Below are 16,027 nucleotides of genomic sequence, written 5' to 3'. Positions count from 1 at the left end.
CACACTGCAGGTAGCTCTGAGCACAGACTGGCCAGTGTAAAAGCAAAACTTCTAGCTGACTACTCAAATACTCAAATATACACAGTTTCACATGTGTACACACTTCAGCTGTGCACAACTGTCATATCCAAACATCATTAAAAAAATAATAATAATAAGAGGACTACATGGAACTTTTCACACATTGAGTAACCCTGTTTCCTAGTTTATCCACTGCAGTAGCATAGCATCTCCACCAGGGGGCAACGTCAATCACTAAATTCTTCTTAAAATGCATTCCAGACTCAACATTTGTATGTGCAAATTTGGAATGTCAGTGTGTGCATTGGAGTATGTGTGTTTCTGCGTCTGAGTGGATGTATCGTGTGTGTGTGTGGTGTTGTGTGTTGTGTGGTGGTGTGATGTGTGTTGTGGTTATGTGTGTGCGGTTATGTGTGCTATGTTTTGAGGGGACTTGGGGCGGCTGTCCCACGGACGGAGGGGAAGCCAAGCAGCTGGCGCCGCGCGGTTGGTTCAGGCTGTGCAATTGGACAGTGAGATGCGTGAGGAGGGAAAGGGAGGTCAAGTAGTCGTAAATCTTGAGAGGCATGTGAGAAATGCTGCAGTTATGCGTTGTATTTAGAAGAGGTACCCAATAACTTCGCAGACAACATGTGTGGTGTGCATTTTAAGTACGGTGGGACTGAAATATTAGCCGTTTTCTTTCAGTTTGGCTGTTAGCATCAATTGGAAATTATTAATGCTCTCAGAAATACTAAGGACATTTGAGGAAAGCTTTACTTGCGTGTCATGCGTTGTATGTATTGTGTGATGTGTGTGTTGGTGTGTGTGTGTGTGTGTGTGTGTGTGTGTGTGTGTCTCACCACTGGATGATCTCTTGTGATCTGGCTCTCCCAGTGGCTACACATCTTCTTTTTTCAGCAGCTCCCTCCATCATCGTTCCCTTCGCTCGTCTGTTTTTTGGAGCCGCTCACCTATCAAACATGCTGGTTCAGCTTTGAGGGAATAAGCACAGACACAAGCAAAAGAAAACAGGATTCAATATTTAAACTTGGTTACTCCGTTGCTGTCGTTGGAAGTGAGTACACACAATTACACACATTACACACATACACAATACACACATACACACAATACATACACATATATTATTATACATACATACATACATTAGAAAACTGTACTACTGTGTAAAGAGTCTAACAGTTGCTACAAGTGAAGGTGCTCAGCCTTGAATGTGATGACTGGCCCAATATGAAAAATGAATCATTGTATTGTTGGAGGTTATGACAGTTTTTATGATTCAACTCCCAGATGCTCAACCACACTCGACTAGTGCTGCTAAGGAGGTGTGTGTGGACTCACATACACACACCTACAGTGAGACAGAAGGGTGATTAATCTCGAAAAGTTTTCCTGAATCCTTTAATATGAGAGGTGTGTAAAGATGTAACTATGGTGACATCATTACAAGTCTCAAGTGGCCCTATTGTTTGCTTAAATACCTCGCTTTGTGGGCACATTTTTGGTGTCTTGCAACTGTCAAGACTGATGTAATGTGCAAGCTAAGACAGTAATTTAATATTGTTTTGCAACTGCTTCCCAATCCTGCAGCTGTTTGCCAACAAATGTTTGGAGTATCTATCTTCAAGGTCATTGAATAAACACGAACATGGGATAAAATAAATATTGGCTCTATAATAGGCTATCAATGACTAAATCACTCCATATATGAAATAATATATGAGCAAGAGCAGTGTTGGGTTGCTAATAGGAACCCAGACATCACACCTCATCAGAAACATATTGCACAATATAGTTTGAAATGACTCAAGATGGATTTTATTTATATCTGCTGACATTTTAACAACAATAGAAACATCCCCCGCACAATGAACCAAGAGCCTCTTGACTTTTTTGATAACTTTTACAGTTTAGTAGTTGCTAGAAAAAATAGAAAACCAGTACAACAGCTCCTTCAGGGTCTTTATGCAGGCTGCTGTCCAGACGTACAGCCTCTGATTTAACACCCACCTTGTTACTTCACCTGTAATGGAGGGTACCATCTCATTTATCTTTGTGGCTGTCACGTTCCCCCTGACTACCTTCCATTTTAGTCACAGACCGCTTTGCTTCAGCTTTAACTTCACCTGAACCCGTTTAGCACTGACAACGGTAGTTATATTTAGTTTTTCAAGGTCCCTGAATTTCAAAACTAATAAATTTGTTAGGACATTCTGGAAATTCTTTCTTTTGCTCTTGGATGAGATTTTTAGGAATTCAAAATGTCAGACCATTTAACCTTATTTAGGGGCGTCAATTCGGCTACTGATCATTTCTTATAAACAACAGGTGGCATTGATTAGGTAATACGAGCGATTTATGGCATGTTTGTGGAGTTAAGAGGGTTTGGTGAATCTGAGTTCACTGATGGGTACCGAAAACTGGTATAAACGAGCCTTACAGATAAGAGTAACAGATAAATCCTGCCTTCAAATGGAACTTGGAGTTACGACATGGGCCATGGGCATACGCGCCCCTGTGAACGGTAAACACAATCTCATCTGAAGGCAGCACTGGGATAAGAATACAAAAAAAATGTAATAATAAAGAGGCACTAATATGAAGCTCCTGTTAATTGCTGTGAAGTAAAATAGTTTAGTTGCCACAGGACAAGTTTCCCGTGTCTGGCTGAACTATGGCATTAATACTCCTCACTCATCACCGATTTTAGCTTGTCAACAGTGAAAATCAACCTTTCTTAAAAACACACACACAAAGACATTATAATTGAAGATTGAGTTGCTTGATTTTGCTACTAAGCAAACAGTGTTGAAATCTGGTGCCTTCTTTGAAAGATGAGACTAGTCAAACAATAATATTTTCACACACTCCAAACCTATTGAGGAACTATTTTGTGCAAAAACTAGCATACAGACAGAGCTAATCTGTCCTGAGTGCTTAAGCTTTTAAAACATCGTTTTTCAGTTTATATGAAATAACAAAATAATACATTAAATAATAACTACAGTGACATGTGCTATCATTCCACAGACACCCACATCCATATTCTCTCCATTTCATCAAGATATTTTCTATTTTATCAGTTGCAGACTATAAAAACAACACTCAGACATTTTATTCCATATGTCAAAATGCCTCCCACTTCTAAGACACTGTTTAAATTGGGAGTCTTTTTTGAACTTCCAAGAGCTGTTTCCAAAGTCAATAGAGCGTAATCCGGAGAGTCATTCCATCCGACTGTGTAGGAGGCTACGGGGTGTTTTTATGGGGGATATTGAACAGTGATTTCTTTGGCATAGCTGGGAGAGAGGGGGTGGAGGGAGGAATGTGATGACAGAGTTTGGGCCGGCCGAGTGGGGTTACCTGGGGTTAGTGTATGTATGTGTGCGTTTCAGAGAGATAAAAACAGATCACAAAAAAAGCTGAGAGAGCAAGACAGAAAGAAAGTCGAAACTTGTTTTAAACTTGTGTGTTTTTTTTGTTTTATTTTGTGTGTATGGGAACAAATATTTTACCTTATCCAGTTCACTGGAGAGCTTCTTATTTTCTTCAGTGAGCAGAATTCTCTCCCTCTCGTACTTCTCCTTGTACTCAGTCTCAAACTCTTCCCGCTCGTTTTGGCTGCAGGAAAAACACACGCACACACAGATTGTTAAACTTGTGATATTGTATAAACTTACATTTATTCCCCAACCATAATTCACAGCTGCAAATCCAATCTTGACTCTTGACTTTGCAATTTTAACTTGAGCACTAACGCAATCGTTCAAAAACAAGACTTTATTAAGAGATTTTGGTTTTCTGCCTACCAGTCTTTGAACAGTCACTGAACATAAACATATCAGGTAATCTAATGCAGTGGTTTTTATAACAAGGTGAAGTCTAAACAAATCAAAAATGCAATCAAATGTACACCAATCTCAGCCAACCTCCCTCAGAATGCCTCGTCTATCCTCCTACCTTTGTTCCTGTGTGGGCTTACTACTCCACACATTTCCTCTAAACCTGAATCAAAGGATTGGTACTAAGACCAGGTACACATTATTCAGCCCAAACACATTAATGCAGTTAGAATCTGATACAGCGCTGTGTTTAAAAATGAATTAGAAAGCAGTGAGAATAATATGTCAGTAACACCGGGCAGGAAGGTTAGGCTACAGGGTACAAAAACAAAGCTCTAAAGCCTTCTCCTCAAAAACAAGATTTTATTAAAATTTGATTAAACCAGCGGTTCTCAAAGTGGGATCAGGTGCCCCTGAGTACCTACCAGGGGGTCTGTAGCAGGCAAATATGTTGCTTCTTTTCATTTCTTGGTATTTATTATCTGAGTTGGCACATTTTGACAGCTTGTTCTTTTTTAACAAATTCAACCATTTTCGTCCTTTAACATTCAAACTACAGTCGTGAGTCAAGTCTGACCACTTTAAGTCACAATAAGTGAGTTTTATAAGTAAACGAAGTGAACATAAATTAGTAAAATAATAGTTTATCATCTCTACAGCACTGTTACTGCCTTGCTCTCATATTTACTTTCAGTTTCATTGTTACGGCTCAGGTAAGTGACCAACTGAGGTCAACATCAACAAGCCTTAAATAAAGATCTATTTTAAAAGGAATGTCAATAATATCACTCATATCAGAAACCATTTCATAAGGATAAGTAAAAGAGCTCTCTGAAATGGTAGATATCATCTCTGGAATGAAACTCTTGATATTCATGCATCTCCTGTGAAATGGGAGTCACTATGGAGGGATGAAAGTATTTGAGAACCCCTGGGAGGAGATTACCTGCATAAAGGGTTATCTCTGGCTGGGTTGGGGGCAAGAGAACTTTTAAATTCTAATAACGTTACAATCTAACAATAGTTGGGATTAACTATTCAAAAGAAACTTTACCTCATGCAATCATCACTGGAAAAAAACAACAAAGAAAAGAAAATATCATGACTGACATACACATACACTAACTCCACTACACCTGCACCGCACCAATAGTACAGAAGTAAAAAAACAGTTATCTTTAACAGGTAAAAAAAGAGAAAAAACAAACCGAAAGAAGAAGAAAAATGGATCAACTACCTTTCACGGCGAGTCTTCTCCAGCTTGTCTTTGAGCATCAGGATCTCTTTCTGCAGGGCCAGATGTTGGCTCTCTGCATCCCGCAGCTCCTTGCGCAGGGTCTTCAGCTCGGTGCTATGCTGCGCTTCCCTGCGTGCCAGCTCCTCCTCGTACAGGAGCGTTTTCTTCTCCAGGTCTCCCCGCAGGCGTCCCACCTCTTGGGTCTGGTCCGCTGAGGCCGGGCCAGCGGGGGAGCCGGCCTGCTTTAACTGCGTGGTGGGAATATAGAGATAAAGAGGAAAAGAATAGACAAAGGAGTGTGAAAGCAGCTAATAAGACTCTTTTTATCATTACAGAGCAAACACACCACTGTCTAAATATTCTTTAGACATTCTTTCCACTTTTAAGGATGTTCCGTAAGTGGACAGGTTTATGTTCAGCTGTTTGTGTTTGCACACTTACCTTAAGCCCTTCCAACTCCTCCTCCAGCTGTCTGCTATACTGCTCATTACGCTCTCTCAGCTTCCTCTCTTTCTGGGCCTCTGCTGCCTGCTCCTCTGCCTGCGCCTCCATCTTATAATGGATACACACAAACCCCAGTCATTGAATGCTAGCATAATAGATCATCCAACAACCCCCCGCCATACAACCATTTCAACCCACAAGAAGCAGAAGTAGTGATATATATTATTATAAATGATACAATCCTAACCTATACATTTACTTATATTTATACTTATTACGTATACATATATACATAGATACATATATTTAAAACACAAATACATTTTGTGACCTAATTCCAGTGTATTGTGCTGTGTATCAACTTTATTGTGTACTATAATTACTCTAAATTTATTGAATTCTTTCCAAATACTGATCTTGCTAGTGTGTACAAAGACATTATACACTGAAATACAGCCACTGCAACGTTGTTTCTAATCTACTGTATAAATATTCATGGAAATGTATCAATATTTCCAGAAAGGTGACAGCAACACAATAGACAAACAGCAATAGAAGTTTGAATTGTGCACCAACCAGTGGATGGAGACAGAACAGGGTGTGCTAGCAACCACAGGGAGACTACTCTACCTCCTTCTTGGCCCTCTCTGCCTTTCGCACCTCAAGGCGAAGAGCCTCAAGCTTCTGACTCTGGCTCTCCATCTCCTCCTCTTTGTCGCGCAACTGGCGAGCCAAACGCTGCTTCGTCGACCTGGGTGCACAGTTCAGTCACAACAGCTTGTAATTTTTTGCATTTTAAAACATTCTAGACAAATCCATGTATTACACTAAAGGTTTGATAAATTCTCAATATTTATATTCTAATAAACTAACCAACCAACCAACATTAGCATTAAAAAATGCTCAGCAGGAAGCTGTGAGTGGGAGGAAACTAGGAGGTGCAGGTGTGGTTCTAGAGCAGTGATCCCACCTGAGGTCTGTGAGTCTTTCGTTCAGCTCAGAAAATTCCTGCATGGCCAGTTTCCTCTGGCTGTGGGCGTCCTTCAGCTCTTTTGATTGAGATTTCAGCTTCTCGCTGGCCTCCATAACATCCTGACCAGAAAAGGGGACAAACATTCAGATTCTCAACGTTACTAAAATGAGAAGTTATCTCAGTACAAGTAAGGGCTTTATTTGACCTTTTTGACACCAAAATCAAAGCTGAGTGTGGTTTGAGCATTCATATAAATTGTGTTCGTAGGCACATCGGCAACAAAGGTCTTATCGTTATTTTGAATTGACATGCACACTAAGACATCTTCCATTGTGAAGAAAAATGTCTAAGGTATGGGATCTCTTTACAGTCAGAGGAGAGAATAAAAATGTATGTCATTCTCATTTTTTGGAATAACAAGGTAAAAAATATACTACTAAAGTATTTTCTGAGGCATTGTACAGTCCAGGTTCTACCTTGTGTATGTCGTCCCTCTCCTGTGTGATGGTCTTCAGCTGTTTCTCCAAAGTCTTGAGTTGTTTAGACGAGTCCTCCAGGTCCCTGCGGGCCATCGATACATCCTCCAGCTTCTTCTCAAGTTGGCCTGAGTCTGACACACACACACACACACACACACACACACACACAACACACACACCAACACACACACACACAACACACACACACACACACACACACCACACACACACACACACACACACACACAGATTTAATAAAATGTTATGCAAGTACTAGAGCTGTGCTAAATCTGAAAAAAGGAAACAATCCTGACCAGCAATCTGCTTCTTGAGGATGTCTATCTCATTCTTCAGACTCCTGATCTCCACCTCCCTGTTAGCGCTGAGAGGGCCCTCGCCTGACGGGTGCTGCAGGGCCTGTACCGTCTGAGTGGACTCTGCAACAGGTCAGGGAAGAGGCATTGGTAATGTGCTTAGTTCTGCTTTTGTTTTTTTTAAATCAAACTTAGGTGTAAGGAGGAAAGTGGAAAGTCAATAGGATACATTTATTTAGAGGTTTTTAAAAAAAAAAAAAACCTTGACTTTCGCATTTTGTCATGCTAATAAGACCACAGAATGTACAGTACATGTGGGTAAATACAATCACTGCATAAATGCATCTCCCCTCTTTCAGCATCAAATGGGATTTTACTTGCACACACACCCAGGCGGACTCTTTCCTATGTCTTACCTTGCAATTTGCGGCTCAGCTCTAGTTTTTCCTGCTCCAGGCGGCGGATCCTCCTTTCGTAGGCCTCCGTGGCCAGGCTGTCCTCCAAGCTGCGCTGGACATCCAGGTCCAATTGGCTCTGACCTGCCTTACCTGGCTCCGCTGCCAGCTGTCTCAGGCAACCCCGGTCAGATAGGGTACTACAGGAGAGGAGGACGGGAAAAAAGTTCAACCAAAAGTTTGAAAAAAGCAGGAAGGTATAGGAGGCATGAGAACAGTACCAGTGAGAGTCGGTAATAGAAAGAGTGATGAGAGTAGATAAAAGTGGCAGAGAGAGGTTGATTGATATGGGGGGGAAATGGCCATTTATAGAAGTAAAATTTGTCATATTGGTGTTAAACAGTGAAAGAAAATTTAATAAGAACATATTTGGTTAAGGGAGAGAAAGAGGAGGCCAGAAGGAAATGACAGAAGCAGCAGGGCAGGGGAAACAGGAAAGAGAAGTGGACGACAGAGATAGAGATGAGTTGAAGGAAGAGAGGATGTTGAGTCATGGAAGAAGGGGGGAGAGGGAGGGGGGAGAAGGAATGACAGCGACAAAAAGGAAAGTGGAGAGTGCGAGAGAGGGATAGGGACAGACAGAGTGGGGGAAAGAGGAGAGAAAGAAAGACAGGAAAAGGCCATTATCAGTGAGCCTTGAAGAGATAAGAGAGTAAGTGGTGGGTTTGTTGCTTTCTCACAGGCAGCCGTCAGTGTGAACATCTACAGCCAGTCATGAACATCACCTTATTAGGGAGGGAAGCTAATTCAATACTCCTACGCTTCTTTAGATGGACTGATAAGAATGTTATGCACTGAGAGGGGCTTATCTGGGAATCTGTCCATTTATCATGACTAATCACACATGATGCCACATTTTTTTCAATAATCTTAATTTTGCTAACTGGAAAAATACTGGGGGAAAACAGTGCTTCCACATCATGTGAACAACTTCCATTCACTTGTCCACTAAAGATCTGCTAATTACAGAGTGTGAAGGAAGACTTCACCAAATGACCCAAGCCTAAATTTAGGCAGTGGTTAAACTAATCTTTTATATATTAACTATTTATCTGTTTCCCATGGTAGCACTTACCATTTACTTGTGTATGTGAAACCCACAAAGGGCAGGTGGTGGCCAGAGAAGGCAGTGTGAGAGGGAGGGGGCATAGTCTCCTAAAAAATGATTCAAAAACACAACAAAGGATTGAGATTTCCACACCTAATACACATCATTATAAAAAAATATGTATACATTTACAGACAAGCAACATTGTAAAGTGTTTGTTGTCCCCTCACCGAGTTCTTTAGGCAATCATCGTCCACATCAAAGTTGGAGGTATCTGTAGGACTGCTGACCTCTGGGATGTAGGGGGCCTCACACGTCAGAATGTTTTCCCAATCAATGCCTGAGCACAAGAGAGATCACAATCACACTCAGAATACAGGATGATCCATGATTACTTTATTAGTAGGCACAAACAAACTCTGGGTAGCTGAAATGACAATTATTGATACTGTATGCATTGATTTAATTTCCTGTGTGTTTTTTCATTTTTTTCTCTTCTGTTCAAAAGGCATGCTGGCGCTGTCATTCTTCAATATACTACAATATATGACCAATGAAGAAAAAGAAAGAACATTCAAATCACAGATGAAGCTGTGACATCTGTGACCTTTGACTTCGCCTGTACCAGTGAAGAAGGGGTGGTGCTTGAAGTCCTCAATGCCGTTTTGGCCCAATCGGTGCTCTCGACTGCAAATAAGCCTACGAATCAGATCCTTTGCGTCCTCAGACACGTCCGTTATCTGCTGCGGAAACTGGAAACGCTCCTGTGCAAAAACATTTGAAGGTATGTATTAGAGGCACCAGACATTTGAGATGGTACATTTCAGTTTCAAAAATACAGATTAGATAAATAGAGTAATTGTAAATAAAATAGAATAACAATGAATCCACTGTAATCGTGCTTCTGCTTTCTATTACAGCATTGTTCTTTATGGCACTACTACACATTATTATCTTTGAATTAGAGAGTGTATATACACAAAATCAACTTCAAACACACCTTGTGGTTCATGATTTTCCCATAGGTTTCCACCAGGGACTCTGCATAGAAAGGAGTCTCGCCGTACAGCATTTCATACATGCAGACGCCCAGGGACCACCAGTCGCACTCAGGTCCATACTTGCCTTTCCCATCCTCCATAGCCTGGAGGATTTCTGGGGAGATGTAGTCTGGAGTCCCCACCGCCACGGAGGACTGGACCTAACAGGGACAAAACAAAAGTCAAGAACTGATCCAAAAAATGTCACATGAGAGACAAAAGTACAGAACTTAAGTGTTCAAGTTCAGCCTGCATGCTAATGAAAGTAATGATGATGAGTTACAGGCTGAAGTCTTGGAAAATATAACTGCTCCAGCAAACAACCAAACAAAGAGCATATTGAACTTTCAGACCCCCACTACAGGACGAATTCCCTTGTCTACACAGTTTTCTTTGGAGCTCTGTTTCAACCTATTTCACATTTTGAGAATTCACATTGGATGCTGAATCCTAAATTAAAATCAAGGCAGTGAATTAGTACATAGAAATGATTGTCATGATTAAGTGCCAAAATTTCCACCGTGGAAGAGAAAAAGCAGATGTTGGAATTTAGATCCATCACTCGTTGGCATCAGCTCTTTCTTATTCAGGAAGTTGCTTTAATACAGATGAAACACCAAAGAAATACACTCTTATCATTCAAAGCCTCAATCTAGAAGAACAAGCCCTACATTTATTTCTTCAAATGGTCGTATAACCTCATTAGTATATTAGCATTGGAGGGACAAACCTATGCACTTCTTTGATCATCTAGTTCATCCTGTCATTTTTCTTTTACATAACACCTGAGGGAACTTTTTTTTTTCTTGCTGGGAGAATTGCCTGAATCATAAAGTGCAGGCACAGCCAAGCCGCTGAACCACACACTCCTCTTGGGAGACCCCGGGGGTTGACAAGGAGGTCAAGCAAAGCTCTGGTATGTTTGCTTTGGACCGAAGGAGGCATCAGCAGCAGTGTGGTAAAAACTTACCGTCCCATCCTCCATGAGCTTGAGGCAGGAGCCGAAGTCGGCCAGGCGGATGTGGCCGTTCATATCCAACAGAATGTTGTCGGGCTTAATGTCCCTGAAAGAAGGCAGAAAGAAGAAGGAAAAAGGCAAATTAAGCAAGAGATCCCTCAGTACAATGAGGAAGATGAAGAAAACAAGACATTCTTCCAAACAAAACAATACCTATGGGACATTCACACACAAGCCTGCTCTCATATTACAGTGCAACCATCAATTATCAGCTAATTAAATTAGATAACCTGAGGAAATTTCACCATCTAAACTTGCTTCTAAAGCTAGTGCATAATAATTCAGATACATTTGTGATTCAATTAAGTGTAATTTCCCCCTGCACATTTATCAGCAGCATGACAACTCCAAATTGACCAAAAAGAGAAAAGAATAAACACTAGAAATAATTGGACTTGTGTTGTGGGAGTGTGTGTGTGTGTGTATGTGTTTGCAGGACACAGCTTTTAAAACACACACACAAACATGTCTGTTTGAGGAAATATGCAACGCACAAACACTCCCACTCACAGAAAAAGACCCTGTGTCCTAAACAGACAACCTCCCTTTTTCACTTTTCCAACAATATTTGTGTTTGTGGACGGAGACAGACTGGGTGGGGGGTTACTGACAACACATTCTTTCACAGATGTGTACACGGTGGCCACTGTAGAATTCCATCTCAACCTGCATCTGTTCTGCATTACTACTGCTGATGATATGTTTATAATATAGATACTGAGACTGTGGCTTGATTCCAGTTGGTAGGAGTCATTGCTACATAGCAGCAACACCGGCTGGAACACATCAATATTCATCAGCTACTTTCACTATTTAACCAGAAAACGAGGTTTTTAGAGTTCATTTCTCCTCTACATTAGGAATATTTTAAAGATAGATTTGTCCCAAAAGTATTAGTTGAGGTTTGTGTTATTTGCAACTTCATAAAACATTTGTCTACTTCCTATAAGGTACCAAAGTGAAGGTAACTCCAGCTTCTATGTCCCCACAAACAATTTGGAACTTATCCTAAAAGGGAATAAGGTGCAGGGGACAGGTGGTCACTGACAGGTGGTTTGTGTTGGGCTGCTGTTGCTATTGTCTTACACAGCAGTCTGTTCTAATGTAGATCCCAGGCCTGAAACTAAAGCCAGGCCTCGTTTAAGTCCAGTATCTGGTGGGTGATTCTCAGCTTGTGTTTCTTGAGTAATTCCAAGAACAAAAAGTCCTTTGCCTCTGTTTCGTCTGTGACCCTCTGGTGTCAGTGTTAATATTTTTAATTATATGAGTATTTAGTTAAAATCCACATAATAATAAATGTGAAAACATACAAAATAACCCCAATGATTGCTGGCCTGGACTGGTATGAAATGGGAGATGCCAGTGTATCCCACCATCAGGGCTAAATATAGCCTGTCCTTGTCTGACCATTCCACTGATTTCCCTTGAGGGCAGACCGTGTTGAGCCCTATGTCTGAGGCCCTCTTATCAACACACTGAACCACAACACGGGTCAATACACATGGTATGGAGGGCACATAAAAACTCTTTATTGAGTACACACAGTACATCTAGAAAGCCCCAAATGACACCAGTTACAGGAGATGGTGTGTGTGTAACTCATAAGTCAGCTTAAACAGACACTCAGAGTTGACGTCACAGGTTACAGAACTGAGCTGGTGCCAGTTCTTCTGGGCAGCATGGCTCTGCTTAAAATAATAAACCAGATGTCCACCAAAAGCACACACATACACGCACTCTCTAGCCCTAACTCATGCACAAACACACCAATAGCAGACTGATACTAATACTAAATTAGGGCTGATTATTTTCATTATAAATTAATCTATCAATCCTTTTCTCAAGTAATCGATTCGTTGTCTGGTCCATAAAATTTCAGTAAATGGTGAAAAACGTTGAAAGCCGTTTCCTAAAGCACAAGGTGATGTCCTCAAATGTCTCGTTTTTGTCCACAACTCAAAGATATCCAATTTACTGCCATAGAGGACTAAATAAACCAGACTTCAGATATGTTTTCTTAAAAAATGACTCAAAACAATTACTTTAATAGTTGACAACTAACTGATTAACTGACTAATTGTTGTGTTGCAGCTCTAGGATGTGTACTAAACAAGAAGCATGGTGTAAGAAGTAAAACCCAACGAAGGAGATAAAACAAAAGCTCAATTACATTAAAGAAATTGGTCAGAGACTCCACAGTCTCCTTATCCTGTTGCTAGATCTTGCGTAAGACTGCTGCTATTTCAACCAGTTACGCAGTGTTACAGTGGGTGTGCCAGCCCCCCGCCGCCCGCCCCCCCCCTGTTTTGTACGCATTTGGCTTTCAACAAGACCAAGACCACACCAAAAGTGGCGGTATCTAATAAAACTTCAGCTGACTCACAAATAAAATTCCGCACGTGTTTGCTCCGTAGATTGAGGTGAGACCAATCGTGATTAAAGTTGCTTGGCCAAAACAATCAATTTTTGGCCAGATAAACAAAAGCATCAGGCAGTAGAAGCTAATCAGTTAAAGCTCATAAAGATTCCCACATGTTCCACTTCCAATATTCGCCTTAAATGTGCGGGTGCCTCGAACCCTTGCTCAAAAATACACAAAACGTTGGGCCCGAGGCCTAAGAGATTTTTTTCGTTTAAGAGTGGAACAGACCATGCACTTGCCTTGAAAAGGCTTTGATGTGGTCTGTCTGTGCAGGCTAGAGGATCTGCTTCAAAGGCAGCATTGTGGAGGCGCGCCTGTTCATTTGTTTCCCAGTGAGTTGTTAATAGTTCGCATTTCCATGGGGCTGGAGCAGGGGAGTGGGCTAGCCTATCTCTCTCTCTGCTTCCAACATAGCACTACAGCAAACTCACCAGGCCTGAATAAACACCTTGGGGAGTGTAACAGTAATACTGATGCATCATATGTGGAGCTTGTATTATGGACACATAAAAGTCAGGGGCTCCAAAAAGTCAGTTTACTGAACAATTTTGACACGTTACTGGTTTGTAACCAAAGTGCCCTGTTTGCGATCACGAGGTTAACTTAGAAAGTAGCTTTTCGAAGTCAGATCTGTGGCCCTGCTCTGCGGATGAGTTCCAGACTGAGGACATCACGTAATTTAACGCACAAAGTCGCTAGGATTACTGGGGCCTGGTGTAAGTACTTCTTTCTTGGGTCGAAAACGACATACCTGGCCCAACCAGTGCATACGCTTCCACTGCTGGCATAGGCAGGTTACGCAGAATCATCATCTCTTCGTTGCCTCTCATGTTGAGCCAGGACCTGTTTTTTTCTGTCTCTGTCTCTTTCTTTTTTTAACAATCGAGCTGAACAGCTAAATTCACAATGGAATCCTGATCTTTTCACATGTCTCATGTTGCGGCCAGCTTTCCATATGTCGGTCCCATGTGTTACATGGGAACAGTGCCGTATCAAACGATTGTGACTTGTTTCAGTCAAAATTGGTCCTAAAAATTAGGTCATGTGCACAAATAGGTGATGAAATATCGCATCGCGCTCTCGCTAGGGATGCTGTTGACACAAATTCCCACCAACTGGTCACACTGATCTCCTGCTGATAGACAGGGTGTTGGTAATTATTCCCAGCAAACGGCCGAGGACAAAGAAGACTTCCGGCAAGTTAAGCGCATGAATGTTCAAAACTTTCAATAAAACAGGCTTCTGCAAATCTTGTAATTGAGGAAGGAAGATGTCATCTCAAGGACAGTTGTTCTCAAGGAACGTATACAAGAGTGCCTGTGCCGGTGTACTGAAGTAAATGAACTATTTATCAAGTAAAACTGACGTACAGGCGTATCTTTTATGTCTTGAGTAGACACTATTCTTTTTCTTCTACACACATGTTTTCAGTTGGTGGATAATCATTTTTTACTTCCTCTTTGTAGCCCACGCGCTTCACGACAGACCGTGATCCGACCTAATGTGGTTACGTCGCTCGTCCGTACCAAACCAGGCACCGTGACTCTGCAAACAGAACGTCCTCAGATTCTCGTGTAGGCCGACTTCATGAGCAACCTGTAGACTTCGATGTAGGACGCTGTGAGGCATTCGAGGATCTGGTGCACCACGGTTCAATAGCCGCTGCAAGGCCTTAATCGGTCCAGAGGAATTCTGCTGTGCCACAGAAAGGCCCGCCCGAGCGTGAGTTCGACCCTTATGTGCCGTGGGTGGTATTGTAACATGTGTGTGGCAGACAAACAGGCACACTGGGTGTAGAGCGGTCTTCCCAAAATCTATACCCGACCCTCTCTGTGCTCTGTCAGGAACTTTTTGTTTTACTATCTTGTTCTCTGTTTTAACAGTTTGTCTGCCCGCTGACTGTCGGTGGGGAGCCCGAGCTGATGATCAGGGCAAGCACATAAAAGCCGCCGCAGCTCACACGACATGAGGCTACAGCAGCAAGAGCAGCCTCCCGATTTAGCCTTCTGACACACTGGAAAGAACCTAAACGAGGTGGCTGGGTGCTAAGCTAGTCGCTGAGGCGCCCCCTCCGCTCCTCTCCTGCGTAGACTAATTGGGCCTCACGTGTGTCACAGCCGTTCCTGCAGGTCTAGAGGGCGGCGAGTGCAGAGAGACGAGGAATACGAGGGATGGTGAATCTCTTCTAATGACCCACAGCTCATCTCCTTGTGCAGGCCAGTCTGGAGACCGACACCTGCACAACCACACGACACAACACACACGAGCACAGCACCACACACACACAACACGACACACAACACAGCACAGCACACCACGACACACACAAGCAGCGACACACACACAGCGACAGACACACACACAGGCACACACAACAACCACAGCACACGGCAGACACTGGAAAGTGCACAGACGTAGGCAGTGTCCACCAGCGTCGAGCCCAGCAGTTTGGTTAACTCACATGGTGCAGACAGAACTCGTGCCTGTGGTGAAACGTTCTGGGCATCAGCTCTGATACCCGACAACAACCACAAAGCGCGCCACACCAGCACGCAAAGCACACCCGGCCTCCCAATCACAGGGCTTACCTATTTAAAGAGTGATTGGTCTGGCTTCATTCAGATCTGCGCAGGAAAAAACCTGCTAACAGTCAAAGAAGTCCAATGTATCAGAGTTGTAGGTAGCTAGAAGCGTGAATGAACAGCTTTTTGATAAGATGAAGTTTAAATGT

General features: G+C 42.2%; 1 protein-coding gene across 1 annotated transcript in view; it reads right to left on the bottom strand.

Annotated features, from left to right (window-relative positions):
* The window catches only part of cdc42bpab (CDC42 binding protein kinase alpha (DMPK-like) b), a gene marked incomplete in the record, with an annotated part of 73,547 nt that overhangs the window by 16,657 nt on the left and 40,863 nt on the right, over positions 1-16,027 (bottom strand). The window contains 13 exon segments of the mRNA XM_035678988.1: positions 3,540-3,645; positions 5,104-5,351; positions 5,545-5,655; positions 6,178-6,298; positions 6,518-6,639; positions 6,997-7,130; positions 7,314-7,436; positions 7,730-7,908; positions 8,844-8,923; positions 9,047-9,156; positions 9,424-9,580; positions 9,817-10,017; positions 10,827-10,920. Of these exon segments, the coding sequence (XP_035534881.1) occupies positions 3,540-3,645; positions 5,104-5,351; positions 5,545-5,655; positions 6,178-6,298; positions 6,518-6,639; positions 6,997-7,130; positions 7,314-7,436; positions 7,730-7,908; positions 8,844-8,923; positions 9,047-9,156; positions 9,424-9,580; positions 9,817-10,017; positions 10,827-10,920 (1,786 nt within the window).

This window comes from Morone saxatilis, unplaced genomic scaffold (genome assembly GCF_004916995.1).
Source record: "Morone saxatilis isolate NCDOM2014 unplaced genomic scaffold, NCSU_SB_2.0 Contig7, whole genome shotgun sequence".
Classification (NCBI taxonomy): domain Eukaryota; kingdom Metazoa; phylum Chordata; class Actinopteri; family Moronidae; genus Morone; species Morone saxatilis.
This window is presented reverse-complemented; position numbering and strand designations above follow the sequence as displayed.